This window comes from Bos javanicus, chromosome 15 (genome assembly GCF_032452875.1).
Source record: "Bos javanicus breed banteng chromosome 15, ARS-OSU_banteng_1.0, whole genome shotgun sequence".
Classification (NCBI taxonomy): Eukaryota; Metazoa; Chordata; class Mammalia; order Artiodactyla; family Bovidae; genus Bos; species Bos javanicus.
Genome location: NC_083882.1, coordinates 54,570,227 through 54,583,956, shown reverse-complemented (window position 1 = coordinate 54,583,956; position 13,730 = coordinate 54,570,227). Strand labels below are relative to the sequence as shown.

At 44.7% G+C, this 13,730-nt stretch overlaps 2 protein-coding genes across 2 annotated transcripts in view; one reads left to right on the top strand and one right to left on the bottom strand.

Moving 5' to 3' along the window:
- SLCO2B1 (solute carrier organic anion transporter family member 2B1) overlaps positions 1 to 13,730 on the bottom strand; it is a 156,020-nt gene that overhangs the window by 62,481 nt on the left and 79,809 nt on the right. The window lies entirely within an intron of this gene.
- Positions 2,769 to 6,970, top strand: LOC133226849 (olfactory receptor 2AT4-like). The gene has a single exon (XM_061380845.1). The coding sequence runs from the start codon at positions 5,317 to 5,319 to the stop codon at positions 5,971 to 5,973; it is 657 nt and encodes a 218-aa protein (XP_061236829.1). The 5' UTR covers positions 2,769 to 5,316; the 3' UTR covers positions 5,974 to 6,970.

Below are 13,730 nucleotides of genomic sequence, written 5' to 3'. Positions count from 1 at the left end.
CAGGACGCTGGAGGGAAAGCCCTGGAGGTGGTCAGGACAACTCTGTGTAAACACTGAGAAGCGAGGTGCTGGGCCCCATGGAAATGCTGGTTTTACAGGAGATGAGCTGGCTCAGTCTCCAGCCTCAAGAAAGCGGCAGGCTGGTGAGGGAAACATGAATGATCCAGGCTGTCAGACAGGGGTGCTTCAGTGCCTCATCCATGGTGGACTCTTAGGAGCCCTGGGCAGGGAGTCGGGCATCTGACTTTCATCTCTTTGTGTGACCTTGGTTGAGCAAGTCAAGCTCCCTTCTCTGAGTTACTTTATTGGATAAATGAGGGGAGGGCCATGGGAAGTGGACTACATTGCTTGCTTATAAGGATGCTTCTGGCTCTGATATTCTGTGACAGCCCTGCAAACCTTGCACAAACCTCACACAACGCACTTACATGGGCTCAGTCAGGGGGGAGAGAACAGCATCTCAGAATTGTATCAACTTCCCCAGAAATATGGTTTGTATTAATTTAGATGCTAAAACAAAAGAAAGTAAAAATCCCTGCTGATTAGTCAATTATGGGAAAAAGTTAAGTTGAACTTGGGTTAACTGTCTCATTCATTAATTCATTTATTTAAAAGTATTTGTTGAGGGTTTATTATGAGCTAGGTTCTACCAGGCACAAAGTGTACAACAGTTTTACTCAGGATGGGTGCTCTGACTGCCATGACTTTTTTGCATGCAGAAGCATCCAGTCCACCTCTTCTTTAAGTCATTTCTTTCTTTTTTAAAAAATTCATTTGGTGCATCAGGTCTTAGTTGCAGAAGGTGGGATCTTTCCTTATGTTGCAGACTCTCGAGTTGTAGCTCACAGGCTCAGTAGCTGTGACTCTCAGACTTAGTTCCCCTGCAGCATGAGGGGTCCTAGTTCCCCCACCAGGGATCAAACCTGGGTCCCCTGCATTGCAAGGCAGTTTCTCAACCACTGGACCACCAGGGAAGTCCCCTTAAGTCACTTCTTGAGGATAGCTTTTTTTTTTTTCTAGCCATGCAGAGCCTCTGTTTAGTAACCAGCCCACTTAAAACTGTTTGAAAACACCCTCAGAACAAAAGAGAATTCATAACTGTCTCTGATAGCAGTCTAAGAAACAGAAAGAGGAAAAGGAAAATTTTGGCCTATTTTTTTCCCCAGGTGAAAACCAGAGCTTCTGAATCCTCCAGGTGGCCTATCTTGGTGGAAAGAGTGTAAGACCAGATCTAGAGACCTAGATTCCAGGACGAAGGCTGGTGCAGACCAGCTGTTGACCTGAGGCTGCTTGCCATTCCCACCCCGGTCTGAAGATTCATTTGTGAAAGAAAGGGTCAGGGACTCAACTGTCTACAAGCAATTTTCGTGCTTACATAATCTTTGACACAAGAAGGGGTTTGTTAGAAGAGGGAGAGAAGCTGGGATGGTTCTGGAAAATCAAGTGGATCAGCTCCAGGGGTTCCTGGGGCAGAGAGGCAGTGAACATCAACGTAATCTGGCCCTGGATCACTCAGTCAAGGGGAAGGGTGAGTGAACACTGCCATTGGCTCAGTTCTGAGGGTTGGAAAGTCTCACTCTGGGGGCCTTGGGCTGCCATGCATCCTCAGTAGCTTTCTTCAGTGGTCTCCCAGGAGTGGAGTTACTCTCTGCAGAGGGCTGGGCTGTCTCTCCTGACATTGCTTCTGAGATGTTTTAGTTCCCTGTGGTGCACTCTGGACTGGGGCCCAGGCAATGGGCATGAAGTGGCTAAACAGTGATACCTGCTGAGCTACAGCATCTGAGCGTGGGGAAGACCATGGAGTGGTCCGGGAAGTGCCTGGGAGTCTGGTTTTTTCTTTTCTCCCCAGTAGGTGGAGAATCCATGTTCCACTTGGATTCACTGGGGAAAATGACTCCTTTTACCAAAGGCATATAAAATGCTCCTACCCTAGTAGGGCGATTAACATTTCAGTTTGCCAGGGACTAAGGGATTTCCTCAAGAGGCAGGTCAAGTGGTCTGGTATTCCCATCTCTTGAAGAATTTTCCACAGTTTATTGTGATCCACACAGTCAAAGGCTTTGGCATAGTCAATAAAGCAGAAATAGATGTTTTTCTGGAATCTCTTGCTTTTTCCATGATCTAGCAGAAGTTGGCAATTTGGTCTCTGGTTCCTCTGCCTTTTCTGAGACCAGCTTGAACATCTGGAAGTTCACAGTTCGGATATTGCTGAAGTCTGGCTTGGAGAATTTTGAGCATTACTTTACTAGCGTGTGAGATGAGTGCAATTGTGCAGTAGTTTGAGCATTCTTTGGCATTGCCTTTCTTTGGGATTGGAATGAAAACTGACCTTTTCCAGTCCTGTGGCCACTGCTGAGTTTTCCAAATTTGCTGGCATATTGAGTGCAGCACTTTCACAGCATCACCTTTCAGGATTTGGAATAGCTCAACTGGAATTCCATCACCTCCACTAGCTTTGTTCGTAGTGATGCTTTCTAAGGCCCACTTGACTTCACATTCCAGGATGTCTGGCTCTAGGTCAGTGATGACACCACTGTGATTATCTGGGTCATGAAGATCTTTTTTGTACAGTTCTTCTGTGTATTCTTGTCACCTCTTCTTAATATCTTCTGCTTCTGTTAGGTCCATACCATTTCTGTCCTTTATCGAGCCCATCTTTGCATGAAATGTTCCCTTGGTATCTCTAATTTCCTTGAAGAGATCTCTAGTCTTTCCCATTCTGTTGTTTTCCTCTATTTCTTTGCATTGATCACTGAGGAAGGCTTTCTTATCTCTCCTTGCTATTCTTTGGAACTCTGCATTCAGATGCTTTTATCTTTCCTTTTCTCCTTTGCTTTTCGCTTCTCTTCTTTTCACAGCTATTTGTAAGGCCTCCCCAAACAGCCATTTTGTTTTTTCGCATTTATGCAGGTCAGGAAGCAACAGTTAGAACTGGACATGGAACAACAGACTGGTTCCAAATAGGAAAAGGAGTACGTCAAGGCTGTATATTGTCACCCTGCTTATTTAACTTCTATGCAGAGTACATCATGAGATACGCTGGGCTGGAAGAAGCACAAGCTGGAATCAGGATTGCCGGGAGAAATATCAGTAACCTCAGATATGCAGATGACACCACCCTTATGGCAGAAAGTGAAGAGGAACTCAAAAGCCTCTTGATGAAAGTGAAAGAGGAGCATGAAAAAGTTGGCTTAAAGCTCAACATTCAGAAAATGAAGATCCTGGCATCTGGTCCCATCACTTCATGGCAGATAGATGGGGAAACAGTGTCAGACTTTATTTTTTTGGGCTCCAAAATCACTGCAGATGGTGATTGCAGCCATGAAATTAAAAGACGCTTACTCCTTGGAAGGAAAGTTATGACCAACCTAGATAGCATATTCAAAAGCAGAGACATTACTTTGCCAACAAAGGTCCGTCTAGTCAAGGCTACGGTTTTTCCAGTAGTCAAGTATGGATGTGAGAGTTGGACTGTGAAGAAAGCTGAGCGCCGAAGAATTGATGCTTTTGAACTGTGGTGTTGGAGAAGACTCTTGAGAGTCCCTTGGACTACAAGGAGATCCAACCAGTCCATTCAAAAGGAGATCAGCCCTGGGTGTTCTTTGGAAGGAATGATACTAAAGCTGAAACTCCAGTACTTTGGCCACCTCATGCAAAGAGTTGACTCATTGGAAAAGACTCTGATGCTGGGAGGGATTGGGGGCAGGAGGAGAAGGGGATGACAGAGGATGAGATGGCTGGATGGCATCACCGACTGGATGGACGTGAGTTTGAGTGAACTCCAGGAGTTGGTGATGGACAGAGAGGCCTGGTGTGCTGCAGTTCATGGGGTCGCAAAGAGTTGGACTCGACTGAGCGACTGAACTGAACTGAACTGAAGGGATTTCCTGGGATGTGGCACTAGCAGTGCTAAAACCTTGCAGATCTGGGCAGAGCAGGATGGTTGGTCCCTGGACATGACAAAGAGACAGGATCTAAGGACAGGTCCCAGGGCGCTCATGTTAGATTGAGACAGACAGAGCCCCAGCAGCAGCTCCATGGAAAGAGGAGCTGTTCTCAGCTGAAGCAGATGGCATTTTGTAGCAGCCCTTGAGGAAAGCAGCTGTCTCTATCAATAAGACATCACAGAAAGGGAATCCTCCATGTTCTGATTAATGTCACTCAGTTATATTACTTTTTAAAAAGAACCAATGGATCTAGGGTCAGATGGCTGCTTAAAGATTTTTAATCTAGCGCCTATCTAAATATTAAACTTCCTCTGCACCATTTTAGCCAAAAAGACCCCAGCTTTGCATGCCTCTAGTTATATGGAACGGAGAAGGCAATGGCACCCCACTCCAGTACTCTTGCCTGGAAAATCCCATGCATGGAGGAGCCTGGTAGGCTGCAGTCCTTGGGGTTGCTAAGAGTCAGATACGACTGAGCAACTTCACTTTCACTTTTCACTTTCATGCATTGGAGAAGGAAATGGCAACCCACTCCAGTGTTCTTGCCTGGAGAATCCCAAGGACGGGGGAGCCTGGTGGGCTGCTGTCTATGGGGCCGCACAGAGTCAGACACAACTGAAGTGACTTAGCAGCAGTAGCAGCAGCAGTTATATGGAATTTGCTCATTTTCAAGCCAGTCTTTTGCCATATGGGATAATGCTGATTGTAAGAAACTTATTTCACACGTGGGACTTGCTGCGTCCCTGAAGCTGCTCATACTGGCCCCAGTTCTTGATATGTGTTCTACCTGTCCTTTGACAGCCCTTCAGGGGTTTATGTCCATTTCTCTACCCCACCAGACAGGACCAGCTTTGCAACCAATGCTCCTTAGACAACTCACCATCCTGGGCATCTTAGTTGTGCAATGAAATTCTAGGCACAAAGAAACTGTTAGGATTGAAATCCATGGTTGGAAAGAAAAAGATATATGTTTCAGTTGACGTTTTCATGCTTGTTCTGGTTTACAGGAATGTACTGATATTTCCAGTCTGTCTGCTGGTATCTAGCACTGACTCACAGTGGAAGCCATCTGCAATGGATCAAAGGGCTCCTCACCTGCTTCTACTTGGTGGGCATCCCCTCTCTGCCTGAATCCCTCTTCCTCCTTGTCTTTGTCATTTTCCTCTTAATCTACCTGCTCATCCTGGTGGGAAATGCCCTGATCCTGGTGGCCGTGGTGATAGAGCCCAGCCTTCACAAGCCCATGTACTTCTTCCTGATCAACCTCTCAGCCCTGGACATCCTCTTCACCACAACCACTGTCCGCAAGATGCTGTCCTTATTCTTGCGTGGGGATCGCTATCTCAGCTTCTCTGCCTGCTTCCTGTAGATGTACCTCTTCCACAGCTTCTCCTGCTCTGAAGCCTTCATCCTGGTGGCCATGGCCTATGACCGCTATGTGGCTATCTGCCGCCCGCTGCATTACCCTGTGCTCATGACCCCGCAGACCAATGCTGCCCTGGCAGCCAGTGCCTGGCTCACTGCCCTCCTTCTGCCCATCCCAGCAGTGGTGCAGACCTCCCACATGGCTTTTGACAGCACTGTTTACATCTACCACTGCTTCTGTGACCACTTAGCTGTGGTCCAGGCCTCCTGCTCTGACACCAGCCCCCAGACCCTCATGGGCTTCTGCATCGCCATGGTGGTGTCCTTCCTGCCCCGTTTCCTGGTGCTTCTCTCCTATGCCCACATCCTGGCCTCAGTGCTTCACATCGGCTCCCGAGAAGGATGCTCCAAAGCCTTCTCCACCTGCAGCTCCCACCTCCTGGTGGTTGGCACCTACTACTCATCCATTGCCATAGCCTATGTGGCCTACAGGGCTGACCTGCCCCTCGACTTCCACATCGTGGGCAACGTGGTGTATGCTATTCTCACACCTGTCCTTAACCCTGTCATCTACACGCTGAGGAACAAGGATGTCAAGACAGCCATCACCAAAATGGCATGTCCTCAGAACCTAGGGAATTCCTGGGTACTTGATCCTTAGTTACAACTAATTCAGCTCCCTGGGCACAAATGACAGTGCCCAGTACAGAATAAACACAATAAAGATTTTTAAATGAGTTATAGCAATCCAAATTGACTTCATTTGGTTTATCAGACATCTAAAACCTGGTCCTCAAATAATAGGACTTCAAGAAGTCTTCCCACTGGTGCTACAGAATAATTGATTTTCACAATTTCCCCCAGTCATTAACATGATGAGTAAAATTTGATCATTCAGTGATTCATATTAAAAATCTTTACTTGATCTGCACAGAAATAAACCAGACCTATTTGCTGCTCCCATGGTATTTATAGTTTAACTGGAGAGTCAGATCCAAAGAAATACTATAAGACAATATGACCGAGAGAAGCAACAGGGCAGGGGACTGAGGGAGCCAAGAAGTTACCATTTGCTTCAATGTTAAAATTTTCCTGTAAGTTCTTCTATTTTTGGCATTGATATCACTTATTTGTTAGCAAATATTCATGAATCAGCAATACAGTTGGGGGAGAGGCTTGAAAAGATTGCATAAGAAAACCACTAGCTTCTCCAGTCAGGGAACAGTAACAGGGTCTGTGTTCTTGTCCAATGGAATGGATCCATTTTCAGCTTGGATGTCCATTAAAAAGTGATGCTTCCTGCCAAGAACTGGCGGGTGGAACTTAGAGTGGCTCCACTCATCATTACCCTCAGTGACCTAAGAGGGGAAATTTGTGTTTCCAGTCCTGATGACTCTGGCCTCTGTGGATTAAGCAGTCCTGATTCAACTGGAGACATAATCAGTTCACTTCAGTTCAGTCACTCAGTCGTGTCCGACTCTTTGCGACCCCATGAACCGCAGCATGCCAGGCCTCCCTGTCCATCACCATCTCCTGGAGTTCACTCAAACTCACGTCAATCCAGTCGGTGATGCCATCCAGCCATCTCATCCTCTGTTGTCCCCTTCTCCTCTTGCCCCCAATCCATCCCAGCATCAGAGTCTTTTCCAATGAGTCAACTCTTCGCATGAGGTGGCCAAAGTACTGGAACTTCAGATTTAGCATCATTCCTTCCAAAGAACACCCAGGGCTGATCTCCTTTTGAATGGACTGGTTGGATCTCCTTGCAGTCCAAGGGACTCTCAAGTGTCTTCTCCAACACCACAGTTCAAAAGAATCAATTCTTCGGCGCTCAGCTTTCTTCACAGTCCAACTCTCACATCCATACATGACCACTGGAAAAACCATAGCCTTGACTAGACGAACCTTTGGGGGCAAAGTAATGTCTCTGCTTTTGAACATGCTACCTAGGTTGGTCATAACTTTCCTTCCAAGGAGTAAGCGTCTTTTACTTTCATGGCTGCAATCACCATCTGCAGTGATTTTGGAGGCCCCAAAAATAACATCTGACACTGTTTCCACTGTTTCCCCATCTATTTGCCATGAAGTGATGGGACCGGATGCCATGATCTTCGTTTTCTGAATGTTGAGCTTTAAGCCAACTTTTTCACTCTCCACTTTCACTTTCATCAAGAGGCTTTTGAGTTCCTCTTCACTTTCTGCCATAAGGGTGGTGTCATCTGCATATCTGAGGTGATTGATATTTCTCCTGGCAATCTTGATTCCAGCTTGTGCTTCTTCCAGCCCAGCGTTTCTCATGATGTACTCTGCATAGAAGTTAAATAAGCAGGGTGACAATACACAGCCTTGACATATTCCTTTTCCTATTTGGAACCAGTCTGTTGTTCCATGTCCAGTTCTAACTGTTGCTTCCTGACCTGCATACAGGTTTCTCAAGAGGCAGGTCAGGAGGTCTGGTATTCCTATCTCTTTCAGAATTTTCCACAGTTTATTGTGATCCACACAGTCAAAGGCTTTGGCATAGTCAATAAAGCAGAAATAGATGTTTTTCTGGAACTCTCTTGCTTGTTCGATGATCCAGCAGATGTTGGCAATTGAATCTCTGGTTCCTCTGCCTTTTCTAAAACCAGCTTGATCATCTGGAAGTTCACAGTTCACGTATTGTTGAAGCTTGGCTTGGAGAATTTTGAGCATTTCTTTACTAGTATGTGAGATGAGTGCAATTGTGCGGTAGTTTGAGCATTCTTTGGCATTGCCTTTCTTTGGGATTGGAATGAAAACTGACCTTTTCCAGTCCTGTGGCCACTGCTGAGTTTTCCAAATTTGCTGGCGTATTGAGTGCAGCACTTTCACAGCATCATCTTTCAGGATTTGAAATAGCTCAGCTGGAATTCCATCACCTCCACTAGCTTTGTTCATAGTGATGCTTTCTAAGGCCCACTTGGCTTCACATTCCAGGATGTCTGGCTCTAGGTCAGTGATCACACCATCGTGATTATTTTGGTCATGAAGATCTTTTTTGTATAGTTCTTCTGTGTATTCTTGTCACCTCTTCTTAATATCTTCTGCTTCTGTTAGGTCCATACCATTTCTGTCCTTTATCGAGCCCATCTTTGCATGAAATGTTCCTTTGCTATCTCTAATTTTCTTGAAGAGATCTCTAGTCTTTCCCATTCTGTTGTTTTCCTCTATTTCTTTGCATTGATCACTGAGGAAGGCTTTCTTATCTCTTCTTGCTATTCTTTGGAACTCTGCATTCAGATGTTTATATTTTTCTTTTTCTCCTTTGCTTTTCACTTCTCTTCTTTTCACAGCTATTTGTAAGGCCTCCCCAGACAGTCATTTTGCTTTTTTGCATATCTTTTCCATGGGGATGGTCTTGATCCCTGTCTCCTGTACAATGTCACTAACCTCTGTCCATAGCTCATCAGGCACTCTATCTATCAGATCTAGTCCCTTAAATCTATTTCTCACTTCCACTGTATAATCATAAGGGATTTGATTTAGGTCATACCTGAATGGTCTAGTGGTTTTCCCTACTTTCTTCAATTTAAGTCTGAATTTGGCAATAAGGAGCTCATGATCTAAGCCACAGTCAGTCTTGTTTTTGCTGACTGTATAGAGCTTCTCCATCTTTGGCTGCAAAGAATATAATCAATCTGATTTCAGTGTTGACCATCTGGTGATGTCCATGTGTAGAGTCTTCTCTTGTGTTCTTGGAAGAGGGTATTTGCTATGACCAGTGTGTTATCTTGGCAAAATTATATTAGCCTTTGCCCTGCTTCATTCCATACTCCAAGGCCAGATTTGCCTGTTACTCCAGGTGTTTCTTGACTTCCTACTTTTGCATTCCAGTCCCCTATAATGAAAAGGACATCTTTTTTGGGTGTTAGTTCTAAAAGGTCTTGTAGGTCTTCATAGAACCGTTCAACTTCAGCTTCTTCAAAGTTACTGGTTGGGGCATAGACTTGGATTACTGTGATATTGAATGGTTTGCCTTGGAAACGAACAGAGATCATTCTGTCGTTTTTGAGATTGCATCCAAGTACTGCATTTCGAACTCTTTTGTTGACCATGATGGCTACTCCATATTTTCTAAGGGATTCCTGCCCGCAGTAGTAGATATAATGGTCATCTGAGTTAAATTCTCCCATTCCAGTCCATTTTAGTTCTCTGATTCCTAGAATGTCCACATTCACTCTTGCCATCTCCTGTTTGACCACTTTCAATTTGCCTTGATTCATGGACCTGACATTCCAGGTTCCTATGCACTATTGCTCTTTATAGCATCGGACCTTGCTTCTATCACCAGTCACATCTACAGCTGGGTATTTTTTTTGCTTTGGCTCTGTTTCTTCATTCTTTCTGGAGTTATTTCTCCACTGATCTCCAGTAGCATATTGGGCACCTACCGACCTGGGGAGTTCCTCTTTCAGTATCCTATCATTTTGCCTTTTCATACTGTTCATGGGGTTCTCAATGCAAGAATACTGAAGTGGTTTGCCATTCCCTTCTCCAGTGGACCACATTCTGTCAGACCTCTCCACCATGACGCGCCCGTCTTGGGTTGCCCCACGGGCATGGCTTAATTTCATTGAGTTAGACAAGGCTGTGGTCCTAGTGTGATTAGATTGGCTAGTTTTCTGTGATTATGGTTTCAGTGTGTCTGCCCTCTGATGCCCTCTTGCAATACCTACAGTCTTACTTGGGTTTCTCCCACCTTGGACGTGGGGTATCTCTTCATGGCTGCTCCAGCAAAGCGCAGCCACTGCTCCCTACCTTGAACAAGGGGTATCTCCTCACCGCCACCCTTCCTGACCTTGAATGTGGAGTGGCTCCTTTCGGCCCTCCTGCACCCACACAGCCACCGCTTCTTGGATAAGTCTCACTAAATTTAAAGCTACAACTTCTGCCTGGTCATTTTAAGCTCACTGTGAGAGTAGACCAGCAGTCATAAAAAGGAGTTACCTTGTTTACAAGGGCAGTTTACTGTGATCTTCAGGAGGAAGGAAAACTGCTCTTCCATAATGGAGACTGGGAAGTTGGCACTCAGGCAAGTAAGCATTTCTTATCTCTGCCAACTCTAACTCTTAGTGGGCCATGAAAACAACCATAGCATGAAGAGGCATAGCAACCAGGGGTCCAGAACTGACATGCACGAGGATCTGGATCATGCTAGAAGGGACTCCATCTAGATCCACTGAAATGATTGAATGTGAAGGAAAAGGGGAAGGGGAGCTAGAGTGGGTGAAAGAGGAAGGAGAAGGGGAGGATTGCCTGCAGCCTTGGGACTGACTGCAGCAGCAGGGGCAGTCGTTAATTCAACTCATCCTTTTCTTGGAAATTTCCCTCGAAAATGTGGTGAGTCAGAATTCTGGAAACCCTATGTCCAAATAGAGTGAATTTGTGAAAAGTCAGTGAATCTAGGACTTTCCTGGTGGTCCAGTTGCTAAGACTTTGCCTTCCAGTGCAGGGGATGTGGGTTCAATCCCTGGTGAAGTGAAGTCGCTCAGTCATGTCCCACTCTTTGCGGCCCCAGGGACTGTAGCTCGCCAGCCTCCTCTGTCCATGGCATTTTCCAGGCAAGAGTACTGGAGTGGGTTGCCATTTCCTTCTCCAATCCCTGGTGGGGGAGCCTAAAATCCCACATGCCTCACAGGCAAAAAACCAAAACATAAAAAAGAGAAACAATATTATAACAAACTCAATAAAGACTTTTAAAATGGTCCATGTTAGAAAAACTTTTTAAAAATTGAATGAATCTGAGAGGTTCAAGGGATAGACTGGAGTAGACAGTGGTCTGTCCTCTAGGAGCTGAGTGCTGGCTGCTAACAACTCACACACATATACCCTAAGATAGAGGTGTGCTGACCCTGACCCTCATTGCTTTCCTTTTTGGGAGAAAGTGAATAAGAGAGTAGCTTTATAAGTAAAACAAATGAACTACTGGGTACTAAGCGGTCTAAGCTTCGATGCCAGCTGTTGACATCCTATAGAAGTACAGTATCTATAAAGCCAGCTGTTAGGCATCTAGAGACCCTAAGAGCCCATGAAAAGTGCATCTTCCCCTGCAGAGATGAACATCACTAGTCCCCTGGGAAACTGAATGTATGCAGGCAGCCTCTCCCTGGGTATTGCTAGAAAATGCAAACAAAACTCCTGGAGTAATTTTCACATAATTGTGTTCACTCCAAATACCCCATGTCTATTATCTCATTCAGTTCAGTTCAGCCGCTCAGTCATGTCTGACTCTGCGACCCCATGGACCACAGCACGCCAGGCCTCCCTGTCCATCACCAACTCCTGGAGTTTACTCAAACTCATGTCCATTGAGTCAGTGATGCCATCCAACCACCTCATCCTCTTCTCCTCCTGCCTTGAATCTTTCCCATCATCAGGGTCATTTCAAATGAGTCAGTTCTTCACATCAGGTGGCCAAACATTGGAGTTCAGCTTCAACATCAGCCCTTCCAATGAATATTCAGGGCTGTTTTCTTTTAGGATGGACTGGTTGGATCTCCTCGCAGTCCAATGGACTCTCAAGAGTCTTCTCCAACACCACAGTTCAAAAGCATCAATTCTTCAGCACTCAGCTTTCTTTATAGTCCAACTCTCACATTCATACATGACTACTGGAAAAATAGTAGTAGTCAAATTGACTAATAGTCAAAATAGCCTTGACTAGATGGACCTTTGTTGACAAAGTAATGTCTCTGCTTTTTAATATGCTGTCTAGGTTGGTCATAACTTTCCTTCCAAGGAGTAAGCATCTTTTAATTTCATGGCTGCAGTCACCATCTGCAGTGATTTTGGAGCCCAAGAAAATAAAGTCTGACACTGTTTCTACTGTTTCCCTGTCTATTTGCCATGAAGTGATGGAACTAGATGCCATGATCTTCGTTTTCTGAATGTTGAGCTTTAAGCCAACTTTTTTCACTCTCCTCTTTCACTTTCATCAAGAGGCTCTTTAGTTATTCTTAGCTTTCTGCCATAAGGGTGGTGTCATCTGCATATCTGAGGTTACTGATATTTCTCCCGGCAATCTTCATTCCAGCTTGTGCTTCCTCCAGCCCAGCATTTCTCATGATGTACTCTGCATTTAAGTTAAATAAGCAGGGTGACAATATACAGCCTTGATGTATTCCTTTTCCTATTTGGAACCAGTGTGTTGTTCCATGTCCAGTTCTGTTGCTTCCTGACCTGCATTCAGATTTCTCAAGAGGCAGGTCAGGTGGTCTGGTATTCCCATCTCTTGAAGAATTTTCCACAGTTTGTGATGATCCACACAGTCAAAGGCTTTGGCATAGTCTATAAAGCAGAAATAGATGTTTTTCTGGAACTCTCTTGCTTTTTCCATGATCCAACGAATGTTGGCAATTGAATCTCTGGTTCCTCTGCCTTTTCTAAAACCAGCTTGAACATCTGGAAGTTCACAGTTCACATATTGCTGAAGCCTGGCTTGGAGAATTTTGAGCATTACTTTACTAGCGTGTGAGATGAGTGCAACTGTGCAGTAATTTGAGCATTCATTGGTGCCTTTCTTTAGGATTAAAACAAAAACTGACCTTTTCCAGTCCTGTGGCCACTGCTGAGTTTTCCAAATTTGCTGGCTTATTGAGTGCAGCATTTTCACAGCATCATCTTTTAGGATTTGAAACAGCTCAACTGGAATTCCATCACCTCCACTAGCTTTATTTGTAGTGATGCTTTCTAAGGTTCACTTGACTTCACATTCCAGGATATCTGGCTCTAGGTGAGTGATCACACCATCGTGGTTATCTGGGTCATGAAGATCTTTTTTGTACAGTTCTTCTGTGTATTCTGGCCACCTCTTAGTATCTTCTGCTTCTGTTAGGTCCATACCATTTCTGTCCTTTATTCTGCTCATCTTTGCATGAAATGTTCCCTTGGTACCTCTAATTTTCTTGAAGAGATCTCCAGTCTTTCCCATTCTATTGTTTTCCTCTATTTCTTTGCACTGATCACTGAGGAAGGCTTTCATATCTCTCCTTGCTATTGTTTGGAACTCTGTGTTCAGATGGGTTTATCTTTCCTTTTCCCTTTTGCTTTTCACTTCTCTTCTTTTCACAGCTATTTGTAAGGTCTCCTTAGACAGCCATTTTGCTTTTTTGCATTTCTTTTCCTTTGGGATGGTCTTGATTCCTGTCCTCTGTACAATGTCATGAACCTTTGTCCACAGTCTATCAGGCATTCTGTCTATCAGATCTATTTCTTACTTCCACTGTATAATCATAAGGGATTTGATTTAGGTCATACCTGAATGGTCTAGTGGTTTCCCCTACTTTCTTCAATTTAAATTATTTCTTTAAATCCTCTCAAAAACCCTATGAGATGGGTAATATTGTTATGTTCCATTTTATAGTTGGAGAAACTCAGACTCAGAGTTCAAGTAACTTG

Coding starts and splice junctions, on each gene's coding strand:
- LOC133226849 (XM_061380845.1), top strand. CDS start 5,317: ATGTACCTCTTCCACAGCTTCTCCTGCTCTGAAGCCTTCATCCTGGTG.